Raw genomic sequence first — 13,362 nt, forward strand, 5'->3', positions numbered from 1 at the left:
TATAGCTGGCTAACAACATTTTCTAGATAGATGCTCTTTGGTATTTTTTGGCTAGTAGATACCATTGATAGGTGAGCCCTGGTGGCTGAGTGATTGAGGTCTTTCATTCCCATTTCCTCAATAGAGTGAGTGAGTTACCTTCTACTACTGTTAACTGTTTCCTTCTCAAGGTTTAAGAGTGAGTTTGTTCTGTATGACAGATTTGTTTGCCAAAGTAATCTTTAAAATTTTTCTTTCATACATAATTAGTGTTATCAGTTTTGGGGGTTTATGCTTGGGAAAATGAGAACTTAATGGATACTTGCTGGATGTTGTTTAATTTCAGCGTTTATAATATCAGTAGGGATGACAAGTTAACCCATAATCATAAATAGTTGCTTTGATTATTTTATGTTAATATCATCTTTCATCATAAGAATCTTCAGGTATGTATTAAAATCTGCTGTGCATTTACTAGAAATTTGAGATGTCAGGAAGTAAGGTTGGGGTTTGAAGAGCTTTATTAAGAACTTAAGGCCACTTCAGTTTATTGTATAAAGTGACATGAGGAGATGGCTCTGTTTTACCTTTAACAGAGTATGTCATAGTGTTTCTAGTCTTTGTATTTCTGTAACCATTCTTGAAGTGCAGTTTACGTTGAGGAGAGCCCTCAAAGCTCATAACAGATTTTTAAAAAAATGCTCCCAACGAAACTAGAGAGACTAGTTCACTTGATAGGTCAAGAGTGTAATAAAAACCCTTAATATAGAAAAGCTTTTCTGTCTTTTCAGGTAGATTTGTGAACAATTTAACAGTTTTGTGAGTTTACTTAGATCTTAGGAAATATGATAAGAAAATTCAAGTTATCAGAAATGTATAGAAATTTATATACCCAGAGATTCTCAATGTGAATGAGATAAAGATTATTTTTTGACGTGCTCAGAGAATAATAGAATTTTGAAACTGCTAGAAGCTTAGAATTTAGAACTCTATTAAACTGCCTCATTTTTTTTTTAAAAGAAGAAATACTAAATGAATGGCTTGTCGAGCTAGCATGTTGTTCTTTTGTGATTATGGCTCTTACATCCTGTATTTGGGTCCAGATGCCATAGCTTACTTTAAATGTGTGTGTTTGGCTCCTCAGTCATGTTGATTGGTCTGTCTGGATTTTCTTACAAAGACTGAGTTTATTCACAGAATAATTGTTCTTTGGGTTTTGCAACTAGGACCTTTTAAAGATGAGTGAACACACATTGGAAAGAGGACAGCAGCGGAAACTTCCTGAATGGATGTCTATGCAGAAGAGCTATACAGTAAAAGAAGAAAAGGTATGCAGTTCATCAGTAATTCTTTCAGATGGAAAATTTAATGTATATTTGACTGTAAACTGAGTTCATTCTCACACTTATAAACTTCAAGCCATTATTTACTTTTAGAGATGTTGTGAATGAACCAGGATCTAGTCATTGAATGGATGAGTGGGATTAAATTTTAATTGGATTTACAGTATAAGAATTCTTATTCTGTTTTCTCTTTTTATCTAGTTCACATGGCTGGCCTTGCCAGTTTGTTCCATTTCAGATTGTAATTTAGACAGTATTTATTTTTGTGAATTTTTTTATGGTCAAGTGAATTTTAAGCCCTGATAGATTTAAGCTTCACCAACCAACCAGTCTTCAGCATTTTAAGGCAACATTATTACATCTAGAATACTAATCTAATTGCAGAAAAGCATTAAAAAAATAAATGCTTTTATGAAAATAGAGTAGAAGTTTGCAAGTAAATTTGTTAGAAAAATATTTACAGTAGATAGCTTCATCTTTGTTAAATTGTCCATATGACTCATTAGTCTATAAAGCTTTAGTTGATAAAACTTAGAGCTATAATTTCCCATATTTCAGTGAATTTTATTATTTCAATGAACATTTACTACTTAATGTGACTTTTATTTGTGCCTTTTTGGAATTTCGTTTAACTCAAGGCATCTGTTCAGAAGAGTGTTTTGGAAGATCACCTGCCCTTCTTAGAATTCACTGGATCCATTGTGTACAGTTATGAAGCTAATGATTGTTCTTTGCTCTCAGAAGATATTAGGTAAAGATTTAAATTTCCAACTTTGATTTGAATTTGGACCCTTAGACTATAAGCCTTATAGTAGTATTTGTAAGTGTACTGAGTTTTATAGAGGAGGTGTGTTTAGTACATAGTTATACATGTAAAACATCACTAATTCTACATTTTAAATAAAAACTTAAAATTTCTGAATTAAATATGTAATGTCCCTGTTTGTTCATTCATAAACCTTTGTATTACTTTAGCTAATTTTTAATATTTTCAATACTTAAGATATTATATATAGAATACTGAACACACCAGTTTAGGAAAAACATGCAAAAGTTATTCAACCTCTAAAACGTCCCTTTCTATTTCATTAAAAATACCAAATTGTAATATTGAATAGTGACTGTGACCGTCTCTGTTGCATTTAATTAGCAACAATTATAGCAAATGATCCTTTAAGAGAACTTTAAAAATGATTATTCATATTTTTTAGTTTGCCAAATTAGTTTTCCGTAATAATCCAGTCTAAGGCTCTTCAAGCATTTTACAAGGAGAAGTAGTAGGAGATCCATTCAAATCTTTGACGTTACTATACTTGTCCTTTTTTTTTTTTTTTAATTACTGTTTACACATTGGACCTTCCTGGTGTCTCAGATGGTAAAGAACCTACCTGTAATGTGGGAGACCTAGGTTCAGTCCCTGGGTTGGAAAGATCCCCTGGAGAAGGGAATGGCTTCCCACTCCAGTATTCTTGCCTGGAGAATCCCCATGGACAGTGGAGCCTGGTGGACTACAATCCATGGGGTTGCAGAGTCAGACATGACTGAGTTTAGGACTCAAGCGATAGCACACATTGGCTTGAAAGAAGCAGAAGTAAGTTAAGCTGTTTATTAATGGTCTCCTGGTGGATATATTATAGAAAGAGTGGTCAGTTGAGCTCACTTCCACTGTAGTTCATTGGCTTTTTTTGGGTCTCTTCAAATAGAACTAAGTTTGTCTTACAGAGAAAATAAAATCTGTTGTTTATGTATTAACTCTACCATCTTACCTTTAACAATGCTACAATATGTCCTATCTGAAGGTAATAAGCCCAAGTGTCTTGAAGGGTGTAGTTCTGATGAATTGTGTTTTATGGAAGGTAAGCAAGTAGTTTGGGTTTGGTTTTTTTTTTTGGTCACCTCATTTCAGGTTTTCAGCAATTTGATTATGATGTGCCTTTGTGTAGTGTGGTTTGTGTTTGTCTTGCTTGGGTGTTCAGTGAGCTTTTTGGATCTGTAGATTTATAGTTTCATCATGTTTGAATAATTTCTTCAAATGTGTTTTCTCTCACATCCTGTTTTTCTCTTCTGCCACTCTGTATGTGTGTAGGTTACATTGCTTAATTCAGCAACTGTGTTCTTGGTCATGAGGCTCTTTGTCTTGAAAATTTTTGATTCTTTTTACTCTCTGTGCTTGGGCTCTGTCTGTAAGTTCCCTTGTTTTTTTATTCTGTAGTATCTGATCAGCTATTATGCCATCCTGTGAATTTAAAATCTTGTATTTTTCATGTCTGGAAGCTCTATTTGTTTCTTTTAAAAAATACCTTCTATTTTGGCTCTTACCATATTCGTATTCATAAAAAGCAGAGACATTACTTTGCCAGCAAAGGTCCATCTAGTCCAGGCTATGATTTTTCCAGTAGTCATGTGTGGAGGTGAGAGTTGGACTATAAAGAAAGCTAAGCACTGAAGAATTGATGCTTTTGAACTGTGGTGTTGGAGAAGACTCTTGAGAGTCCTTTGGACTGCAAAGAGATCCAACCAGTCCTTCCTAAAGGAGATCAGTCCTGAGTGTTCATTGGAAGGACTGATGTTGAAGCTGAAACTCCAATACTTTGGCCACCTGATGCGAAGAGCTGATTCACTGGAAAAAACCCTGATGCTGGGAAAGAATTAGTGCAGGAGAAGAAGAGGACAGAGGATGAGGTGGTTGGATGGCATCACTGACTCAATGGACATGAGTTTGGGTAAACTCCGGGAGTTGGTGATGGACAGGGAGGCCTGGTGTGCTGTGGTCCATGGGGTCGCAAAGAGTTGGACACGACTGAGCAACTGAACTGAACTGATATTCATATTTTCTTTTAAATCTTTGGACATATTCAGCATATTTATAATAGCTGTGTTAATATACTCTTCTGTTAATTCCATTATACTAATTATTTTTCTATTAAATGACTGTTATCCTGCTTATAAGTCATGTTTTCCTGTTTCTTTTCTCATGACTGACAATTTTTGATTAGATGTTATGAGCTTACCTCGTTGAATGTTAGATTTTGTTGTCTTCCTTCAAAGAAAGGAGCTTTGCTGTGTTGGGCAGTAAAGTCACCTGAAAATCAGTTTTACACTTTGAGGCTTAGTTTTAACTTTTTTTTGGCCAGATGTCAGTAGCCTTTATTCTGGGCATGATTTAGTCAGTAATGGGTGTGACCTTTCTGGAGTCTTTGCTGACTGCACCAGGTGATCAAAACGAATCTCTCTACTCCAGTTTTGCAGAACTCAATGCCTCTTACCTCTGTGTAAGCCGTAGGAGTTGTCCAGATTGCAGTTCCCTGGTTTTTCTTTGTCCAGCCTCATAGTTTCTCTCTGTGCTTGCATGTCCTTTCCTGCCTAGCTCCCTCCTCCCCAGGACTCTGCCCACGCCTTCCAGCTGCTTCCCCTCTCTGGCTCTGAACTCTGTCCTCCCAATTCAGTGCTCTGTTTTGGACTCTCCTTCCTCTTTGTTGTCCAGAATGTTCCAGGCAGAAACCTGGGGCAGTTTTTGGGCTTACTCTTGATTTCCTCCCCTCAGAGAGTACAGTCCTGTAGTGCCTGTTGTCCAGTGTCTGGAAACTCTTATTTATGCATTTTGTTTAATCTTCTCTATTTGTTCATGGGAGAAAGTTATGACTGATCAGTGTTATTTCATCTTAGCCCAAAACAGAGGTTGAGTTTTTTAAAATTTATGAAATAGGTTTTTCACTTTCAAAAACTATGAAGCAGGCAAATATAAGCAATAATTTAACACATACCCATAGTCCTTCCACTAACTTTGTCAAACTTTAATCTTCCTTTTCTTCAAATCTTTATTAAGAGAAAACAATAAAATACAGCTGACGCCTCGTGTGTGCTCTTTCTGATTCTCTTTTGCAGTCCTCTGAGCTAACTTCTATCGTGAGTTCAGTGTTTAGTATTCCCTCACATATTTTCTATAATTTTCATAATTTAGTGTCCCCCTCAATATCATATACTATTACTTGCCCATTAAGAAACTTTAAAAATAATGCTATCAAACTCTGTGTATTCTTCCACTTGTCTTTTTCATTCAACACTTTATATTCTTGTGAATTTTTCTTTTTGGTTTGGTATGTGAAGTTCTGTTTAAACTTTTATATAGTATTACATTGTCTCAGTATATCATAATTTATTCACTCTTGTTAGTGAATAAATGTAGTGCTTCCATTTTTGCTAGTTGGAATAGTATTGCAATGAACATTCTTAAATATTTCTAATTATGCACATGTAAGTTTCATATATTTATGAGAAAATCTTGTCAGGTCATACAGTTCATACATCTTTAGCTAGATATTGTCAGAGTTTTTCCAAGAGGATTATCAGTTTAAAAATTCACCAGTATGTTAGTGGTCCCACTGGCAGTTTTCTTTATCAGCATTCGGTATTGTGGAGCTTTAATTTTTGTTAGTCAGATAGATGTGAAATTGTAAAGGTTCAATTTACACTTCTCTGACTTCAGAGGAGATCTTGTATCTTCATGTATATATTTGAATGTATTGGCCATTTGGATTTCCTTTGGGGAATTATGTGGTTAGTCGGTCAGTCATGTCTGACTCTCTATGACCCCATGGACAGTAGCCACCAGGCTTCTCTGTCTATGGAATTTTCCAGGCCAGAATAGTGGAGCAGGTTGCTGTTTGCTGCTCCAGGGGATGATCTTCCCAGCCCAGGGATTGAACCCCCATCTCTCGCATTTCCTGCATTGGCAGTCAGATTCTTTTCCACTGGACCACCTGGGAAACCCTCCTTTGGGGAATTACCTGTTCATATTCCCCCCCCGCCCCCGCTTTTGAAAACTGGATTATTAATCTTTTGTATTGACTTTTCAAGGAATTTTTTAGTATTGGGTTGGTGAAAAAGTTCATTGTTTGGCTAACCCAATATTTTCTGACTATTCATTATCAGTTGTATGTATTACGATATGCTGTACAGTCTGTGGCTTGTATTTTAACATGTTGAATGCTGTCTTCAATGATGCAGAAATTAGAATTTTAATTAATTTATTTTATTTGCCCCCCTTTAGCATGAGCCTCTCTGATGGAGATGTGGTAGGATTTGACATCGAGTGGCCACCAGTGTACAAGAAAGGGACACTGGGCAGAGTGGCCCTCATTCAGCTGTGTGTGTCAGAGAGCAAGTGCTACTTGTTTCATATTTCTTCTATGTTAGGTTGGTATCTCTTGTATCTGTTTCATTTTTATATGGTAGATAATTGTATTATGTCAACTTTGTCCACATGAAATTAAGCTCTTGAATTAATGGGTGCCTCTCTCATCACCTTATATTTAAGTATTTATATTTTAATTTATATTTTATATTTATATTTTATTCACTCATAGCCCTGTTTTATTTAATTTTCATGTCATATCTGTCAGTCAATGATATTATTATTCCTGTTTCACAGGGTAGAGGACTGAAGTGTAGAGGGGCTAAATGTTAGTGATAATACAGTTATTAGCATGTAAATTAGCTGTTTTTCGTATCATTTATCTATCAGTCAGGACTTCTTGCTTTAGGTGAAAAAAAAAAAAGCTCTCAAAAACAGTCAAGGTAAGTGTTGGTTTCTGAATTTAAGCTTAAACACAAATTTAAATATAAACATGGAATGTGTATGAAGTAGAACATAAATCTGTCGTGTTTGATAGAACCTATGGAAATAAATATTATACATTATTATATAAATATTAATATAAAAATTATAGTTTTCCCTCAGGGACTAAAAATGTTGCTTGAAAATGAAGCAATTAAAAAGGCAGGTGTGGGAATTGAACAAGATCAGTGGAAACTTCTACGTGACTTTGATGTCAAGTTGAAGAGTATTGTGGAGCTGACAGATGTTGCCAATGAAAAGGTAGATATAATACATATATTATTTTCAGAATAAAAACAAAATAGATTTGTGTTTTACAGAATGTCCCTTCTGAGTGTTAGATTTTTTTTTTGAGAGAATATTTTAAGCTACGTAATGTTTTTATAAAAAAAGAAGTTCCTAATGCATGTCTCATAATGACAACTTTCAGTTCTAATCAGTTGCCTTAGCGGATAGTTTCTTTCAGCAGGCACCCTCTCCCATATTTGGTACTGTGTTACTTTGTTTTCTATATTTGCGAATTTAATTATTATATTTAAAGTTTTTCTCTTTAACCCATCTATATCAATATCCCCCCTGTTTTTTTTTTTGACGTGAACATAACACAGCTCTTGTGGTATGATCCTCTTAGTGGAAGTTTGACCATCATTTCCATGGCCCATATTTCACATATTTTATTAATGTAGTCATTTAAGTTACATTCTCACATTAGCCAAGTATTCATTTGGCTGAGAAGTAGGAAAATCACCAACTTATTCAACTTTTGTCCATGAATGATACTTTGACAGTCCAAGAATTGTAATACCTACCTTGAGGAAATGATAGAATTACATTCTTGTAAGGTAGACTGCAAATGAGGTTTTTAGTGACTGGAAATCTACTAAGGACTATCTCTGCCTTATATTTTGGTGTAACATTTTCAACTTTATGTGTGACATGGTCATTTGGTATCAGTTAGAAATGTCTAAGAATAAAAGGAAAGAAATCACTTTTGCTGAGTTGATTTTTCCATTATTTTTAGCTGAAATGTATAGAGACCTGGAGCCTCAATGGTTTGGTTAAATACCTCTTTGGTAAACAGCTTCTGAAAGACCGGTCTGTCCGCTGTAGCAACTGGAGTAAGTTTCCCCTCACTGAGGACCAGAAAGTGTATGCAGCCACTGATGCTTATGTATGTACCAAAGATCTTTTTCAAAAATTAATTTTTATTAGAATATAGTTGCTTTACAATGTTGTGTTAGTTCCTACTGTATAGCAAATGAATCAGCCATACATATACACATATCCCCTCTTTTTTGGATTTCCCTCCCATTTAGGTCATCACAGAGCACTGAGTAGAGTTTCCTGTGCTATACAGTAGGCTCTCATTAGTCATCTGTTTTATACATAGTAACCATGAAATTAAAAGACGTGTGCTCTGTGGAAGAAAAGCTATGACGGACTTAGAAAGTGTATTAAAATGCAGAGATATCACTTTGCCAACAAAGGTTCATGTAGTCAAAGCTATGGTTTTTCCAAAATAGTCATGTATGGATGTGAGAGTTGGACCATAAAGAAGGCTGAGCACTGAAGAATTGATGCTTTTGAACTGTGGTGCTGGAGAAGACTCTTGAGAGTCTCTTGGATAGTGAGGAGATGAACCCAGTTAGTCCTAAAGGAAATCAGTCCTGAATATTTATTGCAAGGACAGATGCTGAAGCTGAAGCTCTAGTACATTGGCAACTTGATGCAAACGGCCAACTTGCTGGAAAAGGCCCTGATGCTGGGAAAGATTGAGGGTAGGAGGAGAAGGGGACGACAGAGGGCAAGATGTTTGGATGGCATCACTGACTCAATGGACATGAGTTTGAACAAACTCTGGAAGATAGGGAAGCCTGGCATGCTGTAGTCCATGGGGTCACAAACAGTCAGACACGACTTAGCAACTGAGCAACAACAAATCAATACTGTATATGTGTCAGTCCAAATCTTCCAATTCATCCCATCCCCCTCCTAAGATCTTTAGACTACAATCTATTTTCTAAACTTTATAATAAATTATAGAATTTTTATTGTGTAAACTAAAATGTTTTAAGTCAGTTGGGCATTAAAAATGCTTAGGTAGAAATTTAGTGAAACTGTTAATTCTAAATATTATTAGCAAGTATCAATAGATTGTAATGCTAGTTATTTTTATCATCATGAAGCAAAAATAATGTCCAATTTTTATGTGAAAAAAAAAAATGAGTTCTTTGAAAACATGAGAGGACAGTAAGCTCAGACTGAACAAGCACAAATGGTGTTGATGATGTATTTGATTATAAGCCACTTCAGAATAAAAATAACTACAATGCAGTTTCTGTATCGAAACTGGCCTTATTTCTTATGTTTATATTTAAAATGTGGTAAAAATTTAGAAAATTGGCTCCACAATTAGCTCACCACTGCTGTTAGTCAGATGATTTTTATAGTTACCTATTTGTACATAGTGAAATTAGGGCTTATCTATCTATCTATACATACATATGTATATATAGCACTCTTTTCTTTTTCCCAAAAGTCTTATTTTATGTCCTAATAGACTTTTTCCCTCCAGCTTGTACTTTTATTTGTAGATTAGTATCTTGTTTCTTTTCTTTGCATCTTTTTTTAGAAATGGGAGCTTATTTTATTTATAACCAGAAGAAAATTCATCTGTGTGGGGAAATAAAAAGATAATTTTCCTTTATGTTTTGTTTAAGATAGAAACCTTGTTGAGAACTAATCCAAGTCTTGTAGCATTTTTTAGTCATGAGAAATCTGAACGACTTGATTGTTCCTGTTTACAGTAGCTAGCTGGAGGGCTGTCTATACACTGACTAACAGCTAATAAAGAGATGATGGGAAATGGATATCTGTAGCATACAGTTTTCTCTTACTTGATTATATTTTGTTAGATTCCATTTATGAGGTATTTGATTTTGGTACTTGGTCATAATATTGGCTGTTAAAATGAGAAAGTTTTTATTTTAAAGGTGTGCCACTTTCTCCATTCTCACAATAGGTGTGGTGAATTAATGAAGACAGATCTTTGTTTAACTTAAAGGGTTGCATTCAGCTTCTTGGGTGCTTTGGGAATCATTGTTTTTGATTTTTGTAAAGGTGAGGCATTGGATTTTATTCTGGTGATTTTAGCATACTGTTTTCACCTTTCTGTTTTCCTACAGGCTGGTTTCATCATTTATCAAAAATTAGCAAATTTGAGGGATCCTGTACAAATATTTGTCAAGAATAAAGGTATGTTACGGTCTGAAAATAAAAGGTAAAATTTGAATTTGCTCATTTGTGAGTTACGCTCCAAAAGCACAAATTTTCACACATGTGTATTTAGCATTATTACCGTGTGTTGGTTGTCTGAGAATTAGGATGAGGTCTACTTGGCCAAAGCTTAGTGTTTCAAGCTTGTTACTGTGTCAAAGCAGGACTTACTACTTATCCTTTGTGGCATTGCTGTTCACTAGGGTTCTAGAGTTGGAGCTTGGAGAACATCAGTGATACAAACAGCCGCCTCGCAGCCTGGAGATTATACATCTTTGCTATAAATATTTGGACTCCGTGGGTGGCACAGTTGGTAAAGATCTGCCTGAGCATGCAGGAGATGGGGGATTCGATCCCTTGGTTGAGAAGATGCCCTCGAGAGACGGCAATGGCAGAAGGAAATGACAACACACTCTAGTATTTTTGTCTGGAAGATTCCATGGACAGAGGAGTCTGGTGGGCTACAGTCTGTGGGGTCACAGAGAATCAGACGTGACTGAGTGACTGAGCACAGAGTACCCTGGTTTAAATTTCTAAGTTTTCCCCAGGATGCGATAATTCTGCTGTTTTTCTGCTAAAAGAATGGCCACTTGCAGCTTTCAAGTTCAGCTCTCAGATCTCTTGCTAGGTCAGTGATGGCAGATCTGCGTGTAGTGTCACATAGGCCAGTGGTGGAATCCCAGCCATGTGACCTGGAATTTACTTGTTTCCTGTGTTTGGGAAGTGAGTGATGGTGTAATAACCTGTTTCATAGAGTAGCGGTTGAACTCATGATATACTGAGCACCCATACTGGTCTCTGTATAGTTGTTACTCTTGTAGCTTCCTTTTAGAGATTTTAAATAATTGTGTTTGTTAAGGTGTTAGTTAAGGTGATTTTGCCAAATTTTTAAAAATATGGCATGACCTCCTTATAAAAAATTATATAATATCCTTTATAGCTGTTATTGAGAAGGAATCCATACCCTCTGTGGGTGATCCTCCTTTACACGTTAAGGAAGATTTCTTATACTTTGTCTCATTGGAAGGCCACATCTGTTGAGTGCCTGCTGGCTCTCTGTTGGCAATCATATGGTGGCTGGAAATTACCTTGATAACTGAGGCAGATGATATGTTTTTGAAGCTGGTGTGGAGAACAATATATAAGAGCTTATGTAACTCAGAATTCAACAGAGGGATTCGTGATTTTTTGATTTTGTGGTTTACAAGATTCCTTGTAGGTTATACTTGCTATTTTGTCTCTGATGAAAATACTTCTGAGGGCTGTAAGATGTTTCTCAAGTAAAGTAGCGTATGTTTTATAAGTTTTTATGCAAGTCCTGATACCTGTCATTGCAATATTGCATTCTTTGACCCTCACTTTTATTTTCTGTTATGTTATTTGTTTAAGTGTGTTGTGACATCTGAAGGGAAATAACTTGACTAGGATTCTAGTGAATTGTAACTAACATTACCATTCCTTTTTTTTCTACCTCCTTTCATCCCTCTTTCTTTCTTTCCTTTCTTCCTCCCTCCCTCCCTCCTTCTCTTCTTGTTACTAAACCAGCAGTGTCAACCTCACCTTTCTCAAATATAGATGTGTATATAGATGACATTTTCAAATGATATTTTTAAAACTTTTGGTTTTTATTACATTTGTTTTTTTTTCTTTTACTAAAACATAAAAGAAGATTAGAACGTAGTATTATTCAGCCCACTATAAATGGAGAGCCAGCAGTGAACAAGACAGGCATGATCTGTCTTCTGGGGAGGGGGAAACCTACAGCTTTATGGGGGATATAGGTGAATAACAGAAAAAAAGGGCACTGTAGGAAGATGAGGCTTATGATGTAGGGGGAGAAAGGTGTTATGGCCAGCATATAGAGCACCCAGTGAATATTCGGAGGTGTTAGAGAATATTTTCTGGAAAAAGTGCTGTTTATGGCAAGATCTTAAATATGAGCAGGAGTTAGTTGGCGGAAGAGTAGAGGAAGAGTGTCGAGAGGCACAGGCAATGGCAGGTGCCCAGTTCCAGAAGGAAGAGGTGTCTATAGGCAGTTGAAAGCAGTTTGGTATAGTCAGCTGTTGAACATGACAGGGTAAGGGATAGAGAAGAGGCAGGGGTTTTCATTTCCTCCTAAGAGCTGTTGAGAGTTTTAAACAAGAATGACATGCATTACATTAAAAAAAGTAGAACTTGAGCAGAATGTTGATTCTGGAGGGCAAGGGTCACAGTGTGAGACCTGTTGGGGTGATGTGCCCACAATCCAAGTGAAAGGTGATGGTGACCTGGCTTGGCTGGTTGCATTGTGAGAGGAGAGAAGTGGATAATGCAAAGTACCTTTAACAGAGCAGTAGAATCCACAGGATTTAATGTGACAGTGTGAGCCATGTGCACGGATCAGTCCTGTGTTGTCAGCGTGAGCAGCAGGGATGAGAGACATTGAGGGCAAGGAGCCAGATTTGGGGTCAAGGGTTTGTACAGTTGATTCTAGACACATTGATGGAAGGAAGCCTGCGAGATAGCAAAGTGGAGGTGGTGGCCAGTAGGCTCTTAGATATACAGCCTGTTAACTCAGGGGATGATTGGAGTTAAAGAATTAAGGGTTCTAGGTAGAGAAAAGGGGCTGAGTCTCAAGGAACTCTGAGTATTCCATGTTTGCGTGGGGAGGGGACCCTAGAGGAGTTGCCATGGGCATGGAGGGAAATGAGGAGGTGGACATGAGACAGGTCAAGTAAAGGACACGTGTTACAGAGGAGGGCATTACCCACTGTTTAAATTTTCTTGCAAGTTTGAGAAACTGAGGACTTAGAGTTAGTTCTTGGGTTTGGCAATGTGGCAGTCGTTGGTAACCTTTTACTACAGCCGCTTTGGTAGACTGGGTGATAAAAGACTGTATTGGGGAGACAGTGGTCATTGGGACACAAAGACAGGGTTGCAGGCTTGGATACTGTGCAGATCCCATAACTGGAGCCAGAATAGAGTAGTGGAAGGCGTGGGTGGAAATCGCATTAGCGTGAATAGAGGCCTGAGATCTAAGGAAAGTGAGAAAGCACCTGTAAACATTTTTTTTTTTGTAAAGAAGCTTGGTTCAGAAAGGGACTATTTATTCATCTAACAGAATTATTGGGGGTTTGCTAGGCATCAGGCACTGTACCTCTTGCTGAG

The 13,362-nt window shown here is 36.6% G+C and overlaps 1 protein-coding gene across 16 annotated transcripts in view; it reads left to right on the plus strand.

The window, feature by feature from the left end:
* The window catches only part of WRN (WRN RecQ like helicase), a 113,045-nt gene that overhangs the window by 17,078 nt on the left and 82,605 nt on the right, over positions 1 to 13,362 (plus strand). For 15 of the 16 annotated variants that reach the window (XM_060407122.1, XM_042241444.2, XM_060407112.1 and 12 more), the window contains 6 exons: positions 1,206 to 1,307; positions 1,961 to 2,073; positions 6,373 to 6,518; positions 7,052 to 7,200; positions 7,961 to 8,110; positions 10,125 to 10,194. In XM_060407122.1, the coding sequence (XP_060263105.1) occupies positions 1,218 to 1,307; positions 1,961 to 2,073; positions 6,373 to 6,518; positions 7,052 to 7,200; positions 7,961 to 8,110; positions 10,125 to 10,194 (718 nt within the window). In that variant the 5' untranslated portion in view covers positions 1,206 to 1,217. Of the gene's footprint in view, positions 1 to 1,205; positions 1,308 to 1,960; positions 2,074 to 6,372; positions 6,519 to 7,051; positions 7,201 to 7,960; positions 8,111 to 10,124; positions 10,195 to 13,362 lie in introns of those variants that run through there. The other variant, XM_060407123.1, reaches the window with a different exon arrangement.

The sequence above is a fragment of the Ovis aries genome, chromosome 26, assembly GCF_016772045.2.
Source record: "Ovis aries strain OAR_USU_Benz2616 breed Rambouillet chromosome 26, ARS-UI_Ramb_v3.0, whole genome shotgun sequence".
NCBI classification, from domain to species: Eukaryota; Metazoa; Chordata; class Mammalia; order Artiodactyla; family Bovidae; genus Ovis; species Ovis aries.